The sequence below is a fragment of the Hylobates moloch genome, unplaced genomic scaffold (assembly GCF_009828535.3).
Source record: "Hylobates moloch isolate HMO894 unplaced genomic scaffold, HMol_V3 SCAFFOLD_4, whole genome shotgun sequence".
In the NCBI taxonomy this organism is placed as follows: Eukaryota; Metazoa; Chordata; class Mammalia; order Primates; family Hylobatidae; genus Hylobates; species Hylobates moloch.
This window is the reverse complement of record NW_026652279.1, coordinates 17,445,417-17,459,120: the sequence shown is the minus strand read 5'-3', so window position 1 is coordinate 17,459,120 and position 13,704 is coordinate 17,445,417. Positions and strand designations below refer to the sequence as shown.

Below are 13,704 nucleotides of genomic sequence, written 5' to 3'. Positions count from 1 at the left end.
GTCATAAAACTTTATTCCTAAAAACAGGCGGCAGGGTGAATTTGGCCTGCAAGCCAGTTTACTGTACTCTGTACTCTAGCCCTGGGCTACAAGGAAGAACGGCAGCTTACAAACCATGGCCTCAAGTGATCATTAGACTCCCAACCTAGCAAACAGAATATTCAACCAAAAAATGAAATATTAACAAGTTAACTCCAATTCAAATTTCTACTTACTTATCTGATATTGCAAAAGATAGCCAGTTAAGTTTCCATTTAATTTCTTAGGTAGTCCCCAAGATAAAGTGGCAGTGTCTTTATCGACTTTGATGACCTTGAGAAAAGTTGGCCGTTCAGGTACTAGAAAACACAAGACCAAAAATAAACTCACATAAATTAGAAAAATTCAACAAAGCCTTATTATATTATAAACTTTATAGAAATTGACAAGCTAACTCATCTGAAGTAAATATTAATTAACTACTAATAAGGAATAATGTTTATTTTATTTATTTTTTTTTTTGAGAGAGAGTCTACCTCCGTGGCCCAGGCTAGATGGATTGCAGTAGCCCGATCTCGGCTCATTGCAACCTCTGCCTCCCGGGTTCAAGTGATTCTCCTGCCTCAGTCTCCCGAGTAGCTGGGACTACAGGCATGCACTACCACATCTGGCTAATTTTTGTAGTTTTGATAGAGACAGGATTTCATCATGTTGGCCAAGCTGGTTTGGAACTCCTGACTTCAAGTGATCCATCTGCCTTGGCCTCCCAAAGTGCTGGGATTCACAGGCATGAGCCACTGTGCCTGGCCATAAGGAAGAATGTTTACTATGGCCATGGATCAACTCCATTTTTGACATGACTCTACATCATTATCCTCTCACCTCCTTCTGGTGTTTGAAATACATAAGGCTCACTTTCAGGACCAGCTCCTTTAGAGTTATAGGCTAAGACTGTTAAATGAAATTCACTAAAGGCATCTAAGGAAGGAACCATTCCAGAGTTTCTTTGTCCTGAAAATCTTAGAATGTTCACTTCTTTGGGATGTGTTCTTCCATCCAACAGACTTTTTGTTTTCCACCAATTTATCTGCAATAAAAACAAAAATCTTTTAATATATCCATTGTGGTGGCAGATTCTCTTTGGCTTCTTCTGAAATCAGTTCTTATTTATTCTCAGGAAAGATATCAATTCAACAAGAAGAGGAAAAACCATGATAAAAACCTGATAGCCTTTCAGACGTCCATGTACTCTGTCCTTTGGAATTGTTGACCAGGTAACTTTAACTAATGTACTGTTTATAACATCCACCCCATGGATCACTGGAGCTGTATCAGGATCTGTTAATCGTATAAGATTGATTAGTTTTCAATAACCTGCAAATGTGATTATTAGGATCCTTTTCAAAAATTTTCATAATGTTTCTTCTGGAGAAAGCATTTTTGTGAAATTCACTCCAAATGGAACCAAAAGAGTTTCTCATGATAGATAAGTTTATCAGCCCAAATAGATTTCCCAAAGAAGAGGATAGCCTGTATCACACTGAGAAACGAAGCCCTCCAGATAGATACAATGTGGGTAAATAAAACCAGAAACTATTCTGTGGGCATCTTGCCTTTGGAAGCAAGTGAATTAAACTAGTAATAGAAATAAAATTGGCTGAGAATTTTGTTAATTAAATATTAATAACAGCTAACATTTGAGCATATGCTATGTGTCAGGCACTGTTCTAAGGGACTTACCTAAATTGGTTCATACAACCCTGTGAAGAGGATATTATCTCTGTCCTACAGGAGTTCTTACTACAGAGGAATAAGCCAAATACAGAGCAGTCAAGACTAATACTATCTTAATTCACATGTGATATGTGTTTTGTGTGCTTTTGTTTGGGTAGAAGAATTTAGACAGCAGGTGAGTAATGAGTTGGCTATTTCTCATTCTCAACCTTCTTCCATTTTTGGATCAAATTATTCCTTTAGATGCTGGAAAGGCAATGAGAATAACCCCTAATATTATTCACAGTATTGGCAATACAGAATGCGGTGTGTTTTTTCTTCTTCCAATAACCTATTTGCAGCAGTTACTATGGCATCAGAAGGTGTGTGTGCCTATAATTCTACATATAAATCTGGGTATATATCTCATCAGTATTAGGAAAGCTCCAGACATGCCACTGAAGCCCAGGGCATGATAGCAAGTGGCTCTTAGGGGATCCTTGACAAGTAAGGGCAAAGGGCAAATGTACTTGAAAATCTTATGAGAGTTATGCTGCTTGAAATGATTGCAGTGATAATTCCAGGTCTTCCATTTTCAATGTAGAAAGAGCTTTATAGGAAACTGAATAAAATGGAAACCTTCAACATACTTCCTTGGTACTCCATACGATCAACTGTCCTATAATCAATCCTAAGACAGAAGTCATGTATTATAGTTCTTTTTATCTCCCACGGCTAGTACATCCTCTTTGCATGCAGTAGTTGTTCACAAATATTTGTTGATTGAAGTACAATATATTTGAGAGCAACAGTTACTGACGTGCTTAGCAGTTTTAGGTACATCACTTACAGTCTTCTCCAGAATAGAGAGTCACTGACTGAGGTTCAGGCCCAGATCCTAGTTGATTGATAGCCTGGACCTTGACATCATAAGGGGCATAGACAGCAGGCGTCATCACCCGCAATGTGTGGTTTGTGACTGTTTCTTCTTCCCACTCCACTGGGGCTCCCTGTGGCTTCCAGGTCACTCTGTACTCTAGGCCTGGTCCATTCTGCTCCATGGATTTCAAAGGCTAAAACAGAAGGCAAGACTCATTTAGTCTGATCACAGACGTGTGGACTCAGAGATGATGGTGAACCATCCTAAGTGGAATAAGGAACAATGTAATGAAATGATCATTTGTTGAAAGATCTTAAATCCCCCTTCTTGGTTTAGAGACAGTTGTGAAAAAGTTTTGTCATCATATGAGCTTAAGTATGAAAATTAATCCCTTAACTCCCCAAGTAATGAGAAGCCTACACATCAGATGCCTGGATTATGTCCTTATGGTAAAGACCTTACACATGAAGGAAGTTACAAAGAAATTCCACAAAGTGTTTTAGCTTTTTGCTTATGCTTTCTGCTATATTCCACCTTTTCATTTTCAAAGAACAGGCTGAAATAAAAAATAATATGGCCACAAATTCTTTGGTTGTGAATGGGATTCTCCCATGGCTTTTTGAACAGAATTCTTTCTTGCACCTGGTTCTATCCTTCTCCATTTTTCTTCTATAAGAAGAGAGAGATTATGTGAATATTTTTGGAGATATGAATGTTCATACTTTCATGCAAAGAAACAGTAGCTCCTCTTTCTAATTAATTTCCCAGCTCCTTGACGATTCTTTATTTTTCTTTAAGAAAAAATGCCTCCCTCACCCACTTTATTTTGTTCCATACAAATATTTGGAGGAATAACTTTTTTTCTTTTTTCTTTTTTCTTGAGATGGAGTTTCACTCTTGCTGCCTAGGCTGGAGTGCAGCGGTGTGATCTCAGCTCACCGCAACCTCCATCTCCCGGGTGCAAGCGATTCTCCCTCCTCAGCCTCCGGAGTAGCTGGGATTACAGGCATGCACCACCACGCCTGGCTAATTTTGTATTTTTAGTAGAGACAGGGTTTCTCCATGTTGGTCAGGCTGGTCTCGAACTCCCAACCTCAGGTGATCCGCCTGCCTCAGCCTCCCAGAGTGCTGCGATTATAGGCATGGGCCACAGCACCCGGCCTGGAGGAATAATTTCTAGTATGGGAAATTGTTTATTTCCACTTTAGTTTTTAATTGAGCAACACTTTAATTTAAAAACAATAATGTGGTTTAAACTGCCTAATTTCAAAGATAATGGGATTATGCATTGAAATGAACCAGTTATATAAAATATGTTTAAAATATGATTTTAATCCTAAATTTAAGGTTCACTCATATAAACAGTAATTTTCTCTGGATATGTGAGTGAGTCAACAATGTCATACATAGTGTTCTTACACAATCTATAATCCTTCTCAACTTAATCTAATTTACTAAAACACTTATTAGAGGCATTGCTTGGAATTAAGTTGAAAGCACAGTGACATATCAGCAAAATAATTTTAAGTGTATTCCTATTCCAAGGTGAATAAACTAACTGGGAGAAAAAAAAAATCAAAACAAAATGAAAACTTTCTGAGATTTTCTGCAGACCTTGTTAATACTTGGATTCACTGGAAAGTTTTGCTCCAAGATATTTTAGAGTGTGAAATGGATATAAATTCACCAGGGGCTTTAGCATTGTCCCAGTGAATCAGGCCATGAGCTTGTAGTGCCGTACTGCAATCTGGAATGATAGTTTTCTTCAGTCTCTACCGACAATAAGTGTGTGCAAATAATATTATTCATTTCAAAATTTTGCTCCAAAGAAAGGAGTTAAATTTAATAAAGTTCTCTGACAAATTTTAAATAAATAATAAACCGTAACACTTTAAACAAAAATATTTTAGCTATATTATTGGCATGTTTAGTACCTGGGAACCCAAATAAACAGCCTGAATGCTTTGTATTTGACTTTAAGGCAATGCCTACTGAACCTCAGATATTTCCCAAATAATCTCTTCAAGAAAGAACAGAAGGAGCAAGGGCAGAGTAAGCAGGAAGACCACCAGCCTTCCCTTCCCTCTGCCTCTCGTGAAGTAGCCCACGAGGAAGGAGGCTCTAGAAAAGAGGTTCTTAACTTGGGGTGTAGGAATCTCTAGATGGGGTACATGTGTATCCTTTAAAGGATCTGAGAAACCAATGATATTGTTAGTATGAATTTTTGTGTATAATTTTCTAGAAAAAGAGTCTGTATGTCCAACACAGTTTCAAACAGATCTATGAACCAAGCAAGATTATAACTATTAATCTACAAAACAGAAAGACTGCTGTCCTGCCTTGATTCTATTTTTTAAAAAATTGTTGAACACTTTTATTTTTAATTGGGAAATAAAAATTGTATATACTTATTATGTATAACATGTTTTGAAATATGTATACATTGTGGAGTGGCTAAATTGAGCTACTCAAAATATATGTTGCTTCATATACTTATTTTTTATGATGAAAACACTTAAAACCTAGTCTCTCAACAATTTTCAAGAATACAATACATTGTTATCTACTACAGTCATTATGTTATACAATATTTTATTTAATTCCACTTAATTTCATTTTAAAGCCAGTAGGTCTTCTTATTATACCTGTATTATAAATAATAAAACCTGGATCCATTAGGAGTTAACTACCTTGGATGTGATTATATTACCAGGTAATTAAAGATGTTCCTGCTTCCCAACATTAGTGGGGTTTTGGGCTTTTGGTTTTGTTTTTGGTGTCCTTTAAGTTTGAAGTGTGTTATTTTACTGAGCAAAGTTAAAAATTCACATACATATGCTTAAGAACAATGGAAACTCTCAAGCAAAAATTATCCTGGTATAGGTATTTAACTGACGAGGTTGCAGTAGATTCTTTTGTCCTGTTTTGCGAGTAGAACATTACGATGTTCGAACACTCAAAATATATGAGTGAGTCATGACCCACTTAATATATGAAAAGTGAATGTTTGAAGGTAATGCTAACTAAAAAGCCTAGTTCTACCATTAAGTTAAATTGTAATGTTACTTTAAATTGAATCATGTTTAATGTTAAATATAAAACATAAACAAAGAAACAAAAATTAGGAATGTCCAGTCTGTTCCTAGTGCTCATCTTCATTGCTAGTTCTTTGGGGAAAGATTAGCTTTTTTTTTTTTTTTATGTCTCTCTGACCCATTATTATGTAGATAGGAATTATTTTGAGTACATCTCTGGAGGGGGTCTGGTAATTCATGCACAATACTATCTGATTGTGAAACTGGGAAAAACCTGGAGTCTAACTCCTTTCTATAGGATGATCCATACAGAACGATACTCAGTGAATGAATGTTCTTAAACTTCACTGGCTGTGTCACAGCAGTGATTAGATCTCTGACACATCAAGATAATAGGAGACACCATGGGACATATTGGGAATGTAACTGTCAGCCTAGATCCAAATCCTGTGACTACTTCCTTCCTCTAGTCAATTAATTACTAAATTACATATCATTTGCTCCTCAAAGACAAATTATAAATACTCTTTTTTTTTTTTTGAGACAGAGTCTCACTCTGTCACCCAGGCTAGAGTGCAGTGGCATGATCTCAACTCACTGTAACCTCCACCTCCTGGGTTCAAGCGATTTTTCTGCCTCAGCCTCCCAAGTAGTGGGGATTACAGGCATGCACCACCACATCTGGCTAATTTTTATATTTTTAGTAGAGATGCAGTTTCACCATCTTGTCCAGGCTGGTCTCAAACTCCTGATCTTGTGATCTGCCCGCCTTGGCCTCCCAAAGTGCTGGGATTATAGGCATGAGCCACAGCACCTGGCCATAGATGCTTTCTTAGTACAGTCTCATTCTTACAAGAAGAGAGCATTAATAATCAATCTTGTGTATCTTCAGGGTACTAAAAAATGACTTATGAGTGAGAGGAGTAATCAAAAAGACTGAAGATTTCTGGCCTTTTTTCCATATTACTCAGCCCAGTGCATCTGGGTGAGGTCATTAAACTCTGAGATTCCCAGTTTCTCTGTATGACATACAAGACTGACACCATCATGGACCACAGCCCTCCCAAAGGAGTAGTGAGGATTAATGAGCTAATGTTAATGGAACATGATGTGCTTCTCTGAGGAACTGACCAGCAAATACACAATATTACTGATATCTAACCAATTATATTATCTACTTTATGAAAATTTCTATGGAACTTAAGGGAGGATAATACAGATATGCCCTAAAAGACTAACATCATTTTAGACTATAAATTAAGTAATTATCAAGACAATGTGGTAGTAACTATTTACAACCACACAGTCAAGGAAAGAAATAATATTATTGAACATATTTCATTTCTATGTATTACCTTTTAAAAAAAAATTTTCCACATCTTAAACTTGTAAAACTTAATTTCACTGAAGTGGAAATAAAGAGCTAACTTTGATCTAAAAAATATTGACTAAATATTTTGCAGGTACGGGCCATGTGATTGTGTAATGAGTACAAAGACCAACATATGAGGAAAAAAGCAAACTAAACTTTGTGCACTTTAAAATTCTTCCAAGAATTATACCTGGAATGAGTTGTGGAAATAAATTAGTATATTTTGGCATACATTAAAAATGTTCTATGCTTACACAAAATTTTATAAATTCAATGTTGGAGGCCTACTACTCATCAGAATGGTTGAATGATAATTTCCTTTTAGGTAGGCCAATATACTGGTCATGAAATACATCCAAGTAGTAGAGGGAAAATAAAATTCCCCACTGTTACAGAAGGAATTTGGAAATGACCCTAGAATAATTAAAATTATCTGGGTAGATGTACATTTTTATACAAAATTCAAATGGTGAAGTCTATTTAATAACATTTAACAGAGATATGTAAAGGAGGAAAAAGTGAGGTTTGGAGTCCAAAGATCCTCATATATAAATCCTAGCTTTGTGGATTTCTGGTTGTGTGGTGATGGGCAAGACATTCATTATCCTGGATGCCATCTCCAGATCTAGAATAAGGCGTTCATGATGCTTTCTTCACAAGATCATCCTCAGAATTATTAGAAAGGAGAATACAAAATGTCTACTGGTGTTTAATGAGTAGTGAATATTCTTTGGGGTATCATCAGTTTAATATGCATAATATCTAGTAGATCATACTAAATTAATTAAAGATTTTCAGTATTTTTTGAATGGAAGAGAATCTAGAATATCGTTAATTAAATTATTAATAATTTGAAACTTTTGGTAATGTATTACAACTAAATCAATCTGTATAATCTTCCCTAAATTGTTGACCAGTGTTAAACTCGATTTCGTAACATCATTTTAATCACAATGATCTTTAAAATTTATGATGATGATGACTCACAAGTTCATTTCATTTCCAAATCTTATCTTTGTTCTTAAAAAAATATTGTGCTATCATTGTAGTTAGCATGCAGACCTAAGAGGAAGAGAAAAGAGCACAAAGAAATACATAACATATTAAGAAATACACACCTCCCACTTTATAATCATTTCCTTAGGTTGAGAGGCTTGAACCCTTATGTTTTGTGGATTCCTATCTGGAGCTGAAAAATTAAAAACATTAACATTATTTTTCCTTTTAACCCATAGGTAAGTCATCATATCACAAGTCCTGCCCCCAAAAAACACAGATAATTAAATAAGTTCGATTGTACTTATTAATTTATATCTGGTCCAGTTCCTAAAAAGATTTAAGGTAGATTTTAAATATGTATTTTATTTAAAAGAGTAAAATAGTCTTCTTGGAGTGAAATAATTATTACCCAGTGGAGAGTAGATGGTTTACTATATATGTCTTAATTTTCAATCTGCTTTTAAAATTTTTAAAACTGCTTTTTAAGATTCTGAACCTGCTTTTTAAAAAAATATATTTTAATTTAAGCCTGCTCTATTTTTTTTCTATTAGAATTGTCATTAGAAACATATGTTGTGAATATTTGCCTTTAGAAGAATAAAATAAACACCATGTATTAATATCAGCAGCCAAGTTTTAAGGACATCAAAATGAACAAAACCTGTAAAGTAGTCATGAATATTTTTAGATGGATTCGTTTTATTAGAAATAGCTAAATGTGGAGTTTAGTGCAAAGGTTGACATACACTAAAATCACACAAGTATTAATTTCTATCTGATTCAGTTATAACCTTCACTTGCTTTTTCTCAGTCCAAAGAGGAAATTATGTCCTAGAGTATTTATTTTAGCCAAGGAAAAATAAAATATCATGCTATGACCACATTGATGATCAATAACAATTCAGTAATACAAATTTTAGCACAGTCATCCTTGAGATTTTTTCAAAAGCATCTTGGAAATTTAGACTGACATTGAAACACAAGAAAAAACACTGAATGCATAAAAATTAATAATGTTAGACACATATATATTGAGCTTTAATTTAGAACTTACTTGGTAACTGGTTAAACTTGGTATTTAGTCATCAGAAATTACTGAAAGTAATGTTTTTTTCATATATCACTCCCCTAATTTCCCGCTTTTATCAAACTCGTATGTAACACTTCTGATACTCATGTGCTTTGAATATTTTGTGTGCTGTTTACAGAACTGTTAACACTATTTGTAGAAATCTAAAATCCTACATTACTCTATCAATCTTTTTTTTTTAGATGTTCAAAGATGGGGACAAACAAATATTTTGTTAGAAACCTGATGTGAGAACCTGCATACCTGCTGGTGGTGTTTCATGATGGTCTGACGGCTGGCTAGGTTGACTTCTCCCTACTTCATTCACGGCTATGACCCTGAACTGGTATCTCACAAATGGAGCCAAAGGTAAGATAACTGTGGTTTTCTTTCCTTGGACTCTGGTCAGTTCCTCCCACCTTCCAGGCTCTTCTTTGTTTCCTTCAAATTCAACAATATACTCTGGTAGTATAAACAGGGAAAAAAATATTAGAATGTATGGAGTATGGATAAGTTATACCAAAATTTATACCCAATATTAAAAGTTCAAAAGGATGTTATAAGAAGAATAATCCACTAAGGGTGGTTAAAAAATGACTTCACTATTAACTTTGACTATCTAGAGTAACGAAAACAGTTATCCCAAGTCTTCCTACCGCTAATATTGCTATTGTGGTCAGCTCCAGCTTCCCAGGTCAGCCGAACACTCCTGTTCTGTCTTTCAGACAAGTGAAGGTTTTCTGGTGGATCCGGAACATCTAATTAATAAAGGAAGGGAAAATGTAGATAATTGCCTTTGTTCACCTGATTCCCTTCCTCAGACACATTGCCAGCTACCCGGAGACAGAGGAGGTACCACCCTCTTAGGGACCTGGGAAGCACCCCTGCCCCCCGCCCCACATATGCAAGGGAAAGGTGGAGTTTCAAGGGTAATTCAGGCACCTAGCTAGCCCTAAGAAGTAAATAAACAACTTGATAAGAACGGAGGTAATAGTAGCTTTAAACACTAGCCAAGGAAGCTAGAATCACAGGGATGTTTGGTTCTCCTATAGAAACTGAAGATAACGTTTAAATATATGTCTCTAAGTTGTTTTTCTGGAACCCAGACTCTCACCAAATAAATTTGCTGGCACGGAGACCTCAGATAAGGGGAAACTGAAGTCTGAGCTCTGACCATCATTTTTTGTAAATTTCTTCCTGAGGGCCTAAAGGGAGCCACATCCACGAGCCAGAGCTAATATTCTTTTTGGCTGACTCCCAATTTTTAAACAAAACTTCTCTTCCTTAACCAATTGCAAATGAGAAAATCTTTGAATCCACCTATGACCTGTCAGCCATGCCCCACCTCCACTTCAAGATAGCTCACCCTTTTAGGCATAAACCAATGTGTAACCTCAATGTACTAATTTACTATTTTGCCTGTAGCATTTGCTTTCCTGAAATTTACTCCTGCTTTTAAATACCCTCACCTGCAAGCCACTGGGGAGGTTGGGACTTAAGCATGAGCTGACCTGCAGGTAAGCGTCTTCCTTTCTCCCACTGCAAACCTCAGTATAGATACCTGGTCTTACTGCACTGGGTAGGTGGACCCCAGTTTGGTTCCATAAAAACCCTTCTTTTCTGTGCCCATGTCTCCACTATGTTCAATAGCATCAGCCTGTGGGGTCTGGGGTTCTTTGTAAAATGCGGCATCTTCACATGTACTCCCCAATGGACCATATTACCTCCCTCTTCTCTGATTACAGTCTCAAGGGGTTATCCTTGACCAGGGACATCAGAATTCTTTTAGGAGTAGTTAATAACAGTGAAAATTCCCAGGCCCTATTTCTGGCTTACCGAGGAAGGTGGGCCCAGGAATCTGCATTTGCAAACAAGTTCCTTGCATGGTGACTAGGTATACCCAAGTTTGAGAAATAAGATGTATCTCAGATGAATCATTTCTATTTGTCCAGTCCATATTTGTTTACGTGCCTGATTCATCTCCAAGAATAGGGGTCATATTTTATTAAGCTTTAAATTGCCCACAGTGCCTCACTCATAAATGTTTTGTAACTAAATAAATCAGTGAAAAAAGATATTATTACTTCAATCATGTGTATAATTATTATATTAAAGCAATAAAAATTAGGTCTTATGGTTATAGGAAAAGAGAACACAAGCTCTGCTTTCTTTCCTGCAACTGTGTTGGATTTTTATCATTATTGATAACAATGAATTTTCATTATAGCAACTTTGATACCCTCTTAACCTGGAGTTCTCAAAAGGAGTAGGAAGGCAGTTTATATCAGAACAGGGAGATTTGGCATTGTTAAATGTTGTGAGAGAAACTGGAAAATTAAGTAAGTAAATGATCACAAATTTTTGAGTACTAAAGAAAATGAAAATTCTAGTACTCTGAAAATAAAGCAACAGTAAAAAGAAATCTTATTTCTAATGGTATTTACTCTGAAAATTGGGTTTGAATTCTCTCAAGTATTGGAGGACTTTTATCTTTTTGCAGAAGAGAAAAGGAAGATACTAACTAATGTAGCCTTTCAATGGGTTCTTTCTTCTCCAAGTGGAAAGCAGCGTCTATTGCTCCTCCTGAATATTTGCTGATTGTTAGAAATTTACATTGACAAAAAGCATTGTTTCCAACTCAGAATAGAGAACATGTTTTTAAAAAAATGTGGTTCATGACTGTGTCCAAACATTAAAGCCTTAAATAAAAAGTTATTTCTTCAACAGGTTTCAGAATCTCTGAGCTCAGAGGACTTTGGTTTCTCTTCAGTATTTACTGAGTCCACTAATTTCTAAAGCTTCCCAAAATAAACTAAGGCTGCGTATTACATCTGACATTAAAATCTGGCTCCTCTGAGAATCATACGGAGCTAGAATTGATGAACTTGTAACTGAAACTTTTAAAAAATGACATCCTGAAAGCATGTTTATGTCAAGGCTTTTAAAAATAACTTTTGATTAAAGGGGGTCAAGTATATACTTTTAAAAATTGTTTTCCAGGGGGTAAAACATAGTCTTTTAGAAACCTCATATGTGTCTATATAATTATTTTTTTATTGTCAATTGTTGAGAGATGCTTTGGTAAATTAGAAGTTTGTCTAAAAAAAAAAGAATGTAAATTTTAAATATAATATTCTCCAAAACTTATTTTTATTTTTATTCTGTAAACATTGGTAGATTACTGCATATATAAATAGTACATATACTCGTAGGTAAAATTTATGTAGAATTAAAAAAAAATTATAGTTCCAAAAATGGCAGCCTAATCGCAAGAATGAACTTTTAAATTTTGTAAGGAAATTGAGAAGGGGAGCACCAAGCAGTAGGAGACCCAGGCCCTTTGGTGGCTGAGATTGCTCAAAATACTCAGGGACAAAGTGCACGGAGCCTGACACTTACCCCTCTACTCACTGGGCCTGGGATGAATTCCAGTTTATCTGAAGCTCAGCTACTTTATCTGATGAATTATTGTTGAAATCATCACTAGGGGATTAAACATTTCTGCTTGTAAAGACCTGAAAATGCTCAAACACCCATGGCCAAACATTTTGCCTAAAGGTACAATTCTACTGAGCCGACTCTACAACTCTACAAATCCATACCTTCTATAAGTGGAAACTGTTCTTTTATTTTTAGAACCCAACCTTGATGGCCATTTGTTTCACCCGAGACAGGGTGGCCATTCGCTTTACTTGAAGAGATCCAGCCTGTTGAGCCATTTTTTATCAGCTTCTCAGAAGAGACTGAATTTTCTCCCTCAGTCTGTACCACCACCTCCCTTGTTCGGAACCTAACAGAGGGCCCCAACAGCTGGAGTGCTAAACACACAAAGGTCTGTTAATAACACTGGTTAATGTAGACATATGATAAAGAAGGGTAGGCAAAACCAATACTTTTAAGGACTATCTGCAAACTAAAAGAAAGACTAAATGGTGGCCACTGAAACAGAACAAATGTCTGTAGCTGTTAGGGTCCCTGCAGAAAATTAATGAATAACTCACACAAATTTAGGATAGTTCCAAAACGTTTTAATAAAACGTCTTTAAAAAGATGTGGGCAGGATGTTAAGTAGGTTGGGTGTGAGAGAGACTTGAAATATTGGTGTGCGGCTGCTAGAGCCCCATCAGAAGGAATGGTGTGAGGAGACCCTGTCTGCAGAAGCCATGACTTTGGCAGCGGGACACAGCCAGTCCACAGGGACGGAGTAGGGAGAATCAATACAACACTCCAAATGGCCCTCCACTTGCTGAACCAAATAGTAGCTGGAAGGCAAGTGGTTTGCTGATGTTGTACTTACAAGCAACCTTTCTAGGTCAAACAGCTGGTAGAGAGTGAATCTGGAAGGGAAATTTTGGAAAACATCCAGCAGATGGCCTAAGAGCTTTAAACATTGGTGATTTCAGGAGTAATTGCATTGATTACACTAGTGAAGTGTGCACACTGTTTCCTAATTAGTACTTTCATTAGCAACAACAACAACAAAAATCAAAGACATTCCTTTGTAGAATGCTGGAAGTTCCTCTCCATCCTTCCTGGAACCCTGGGAACTCAGTCTGTGCCTTTGGTTTAGAGATGACCACCGTGCATCCACCTCTCGACCCCTATCGAGATCCTCCAGTCTAGCCCACCTCCATTCCTCAGCCCCATTTCTTTGCAC

The 13,704-nt window shown here is 36.3% G+C and overlaps 1 protein-coding gene across 8 annotated transcripts in view; it reads right to left on the bottom strand.

Annotated features, from left to right (window-relative positions):
- The window catches only part of CHL1 (cell adhesion molecule L1 like), a 213,917-nt gene that overhangs the window by 17,462 nt on the left and 182,751 nt on the right, over positions 1-13,704 (bottom strand). For all 8 annotated transcript variants that reach the window (XM_032149510.1, XM_032149515.2, XM_032149512.2 and 5 more), the window contains 7 exons: positions 9,704-9,805; positions 9,312-9,509; positions 8,098-8,168; positions 2,543-2,765; positions 1,202-1,317; positions 862-1,066; positions 216-338 (listed from right to left, as the gene is read on the bottom strand). In XM_032149510.1, coding sequence (XP_032005401.1) covers positions 216-338; positions 862-1,066; positions 1,202-1,317; positions 2,543-2,765; positions 8,098-8,168; positions 9,312-9,509; positions 9,704-9,805 — 1,038 coding nt within the window. The remainder of the gene's footprint in view (positions 1-215; positions 339-861; positions 1,067-1,201; positions 1,318-2,542; positions 2,766-8,097; positions 8,169-9,311; positions 9,510-9,703; positions 9,806-13,704) is intronic.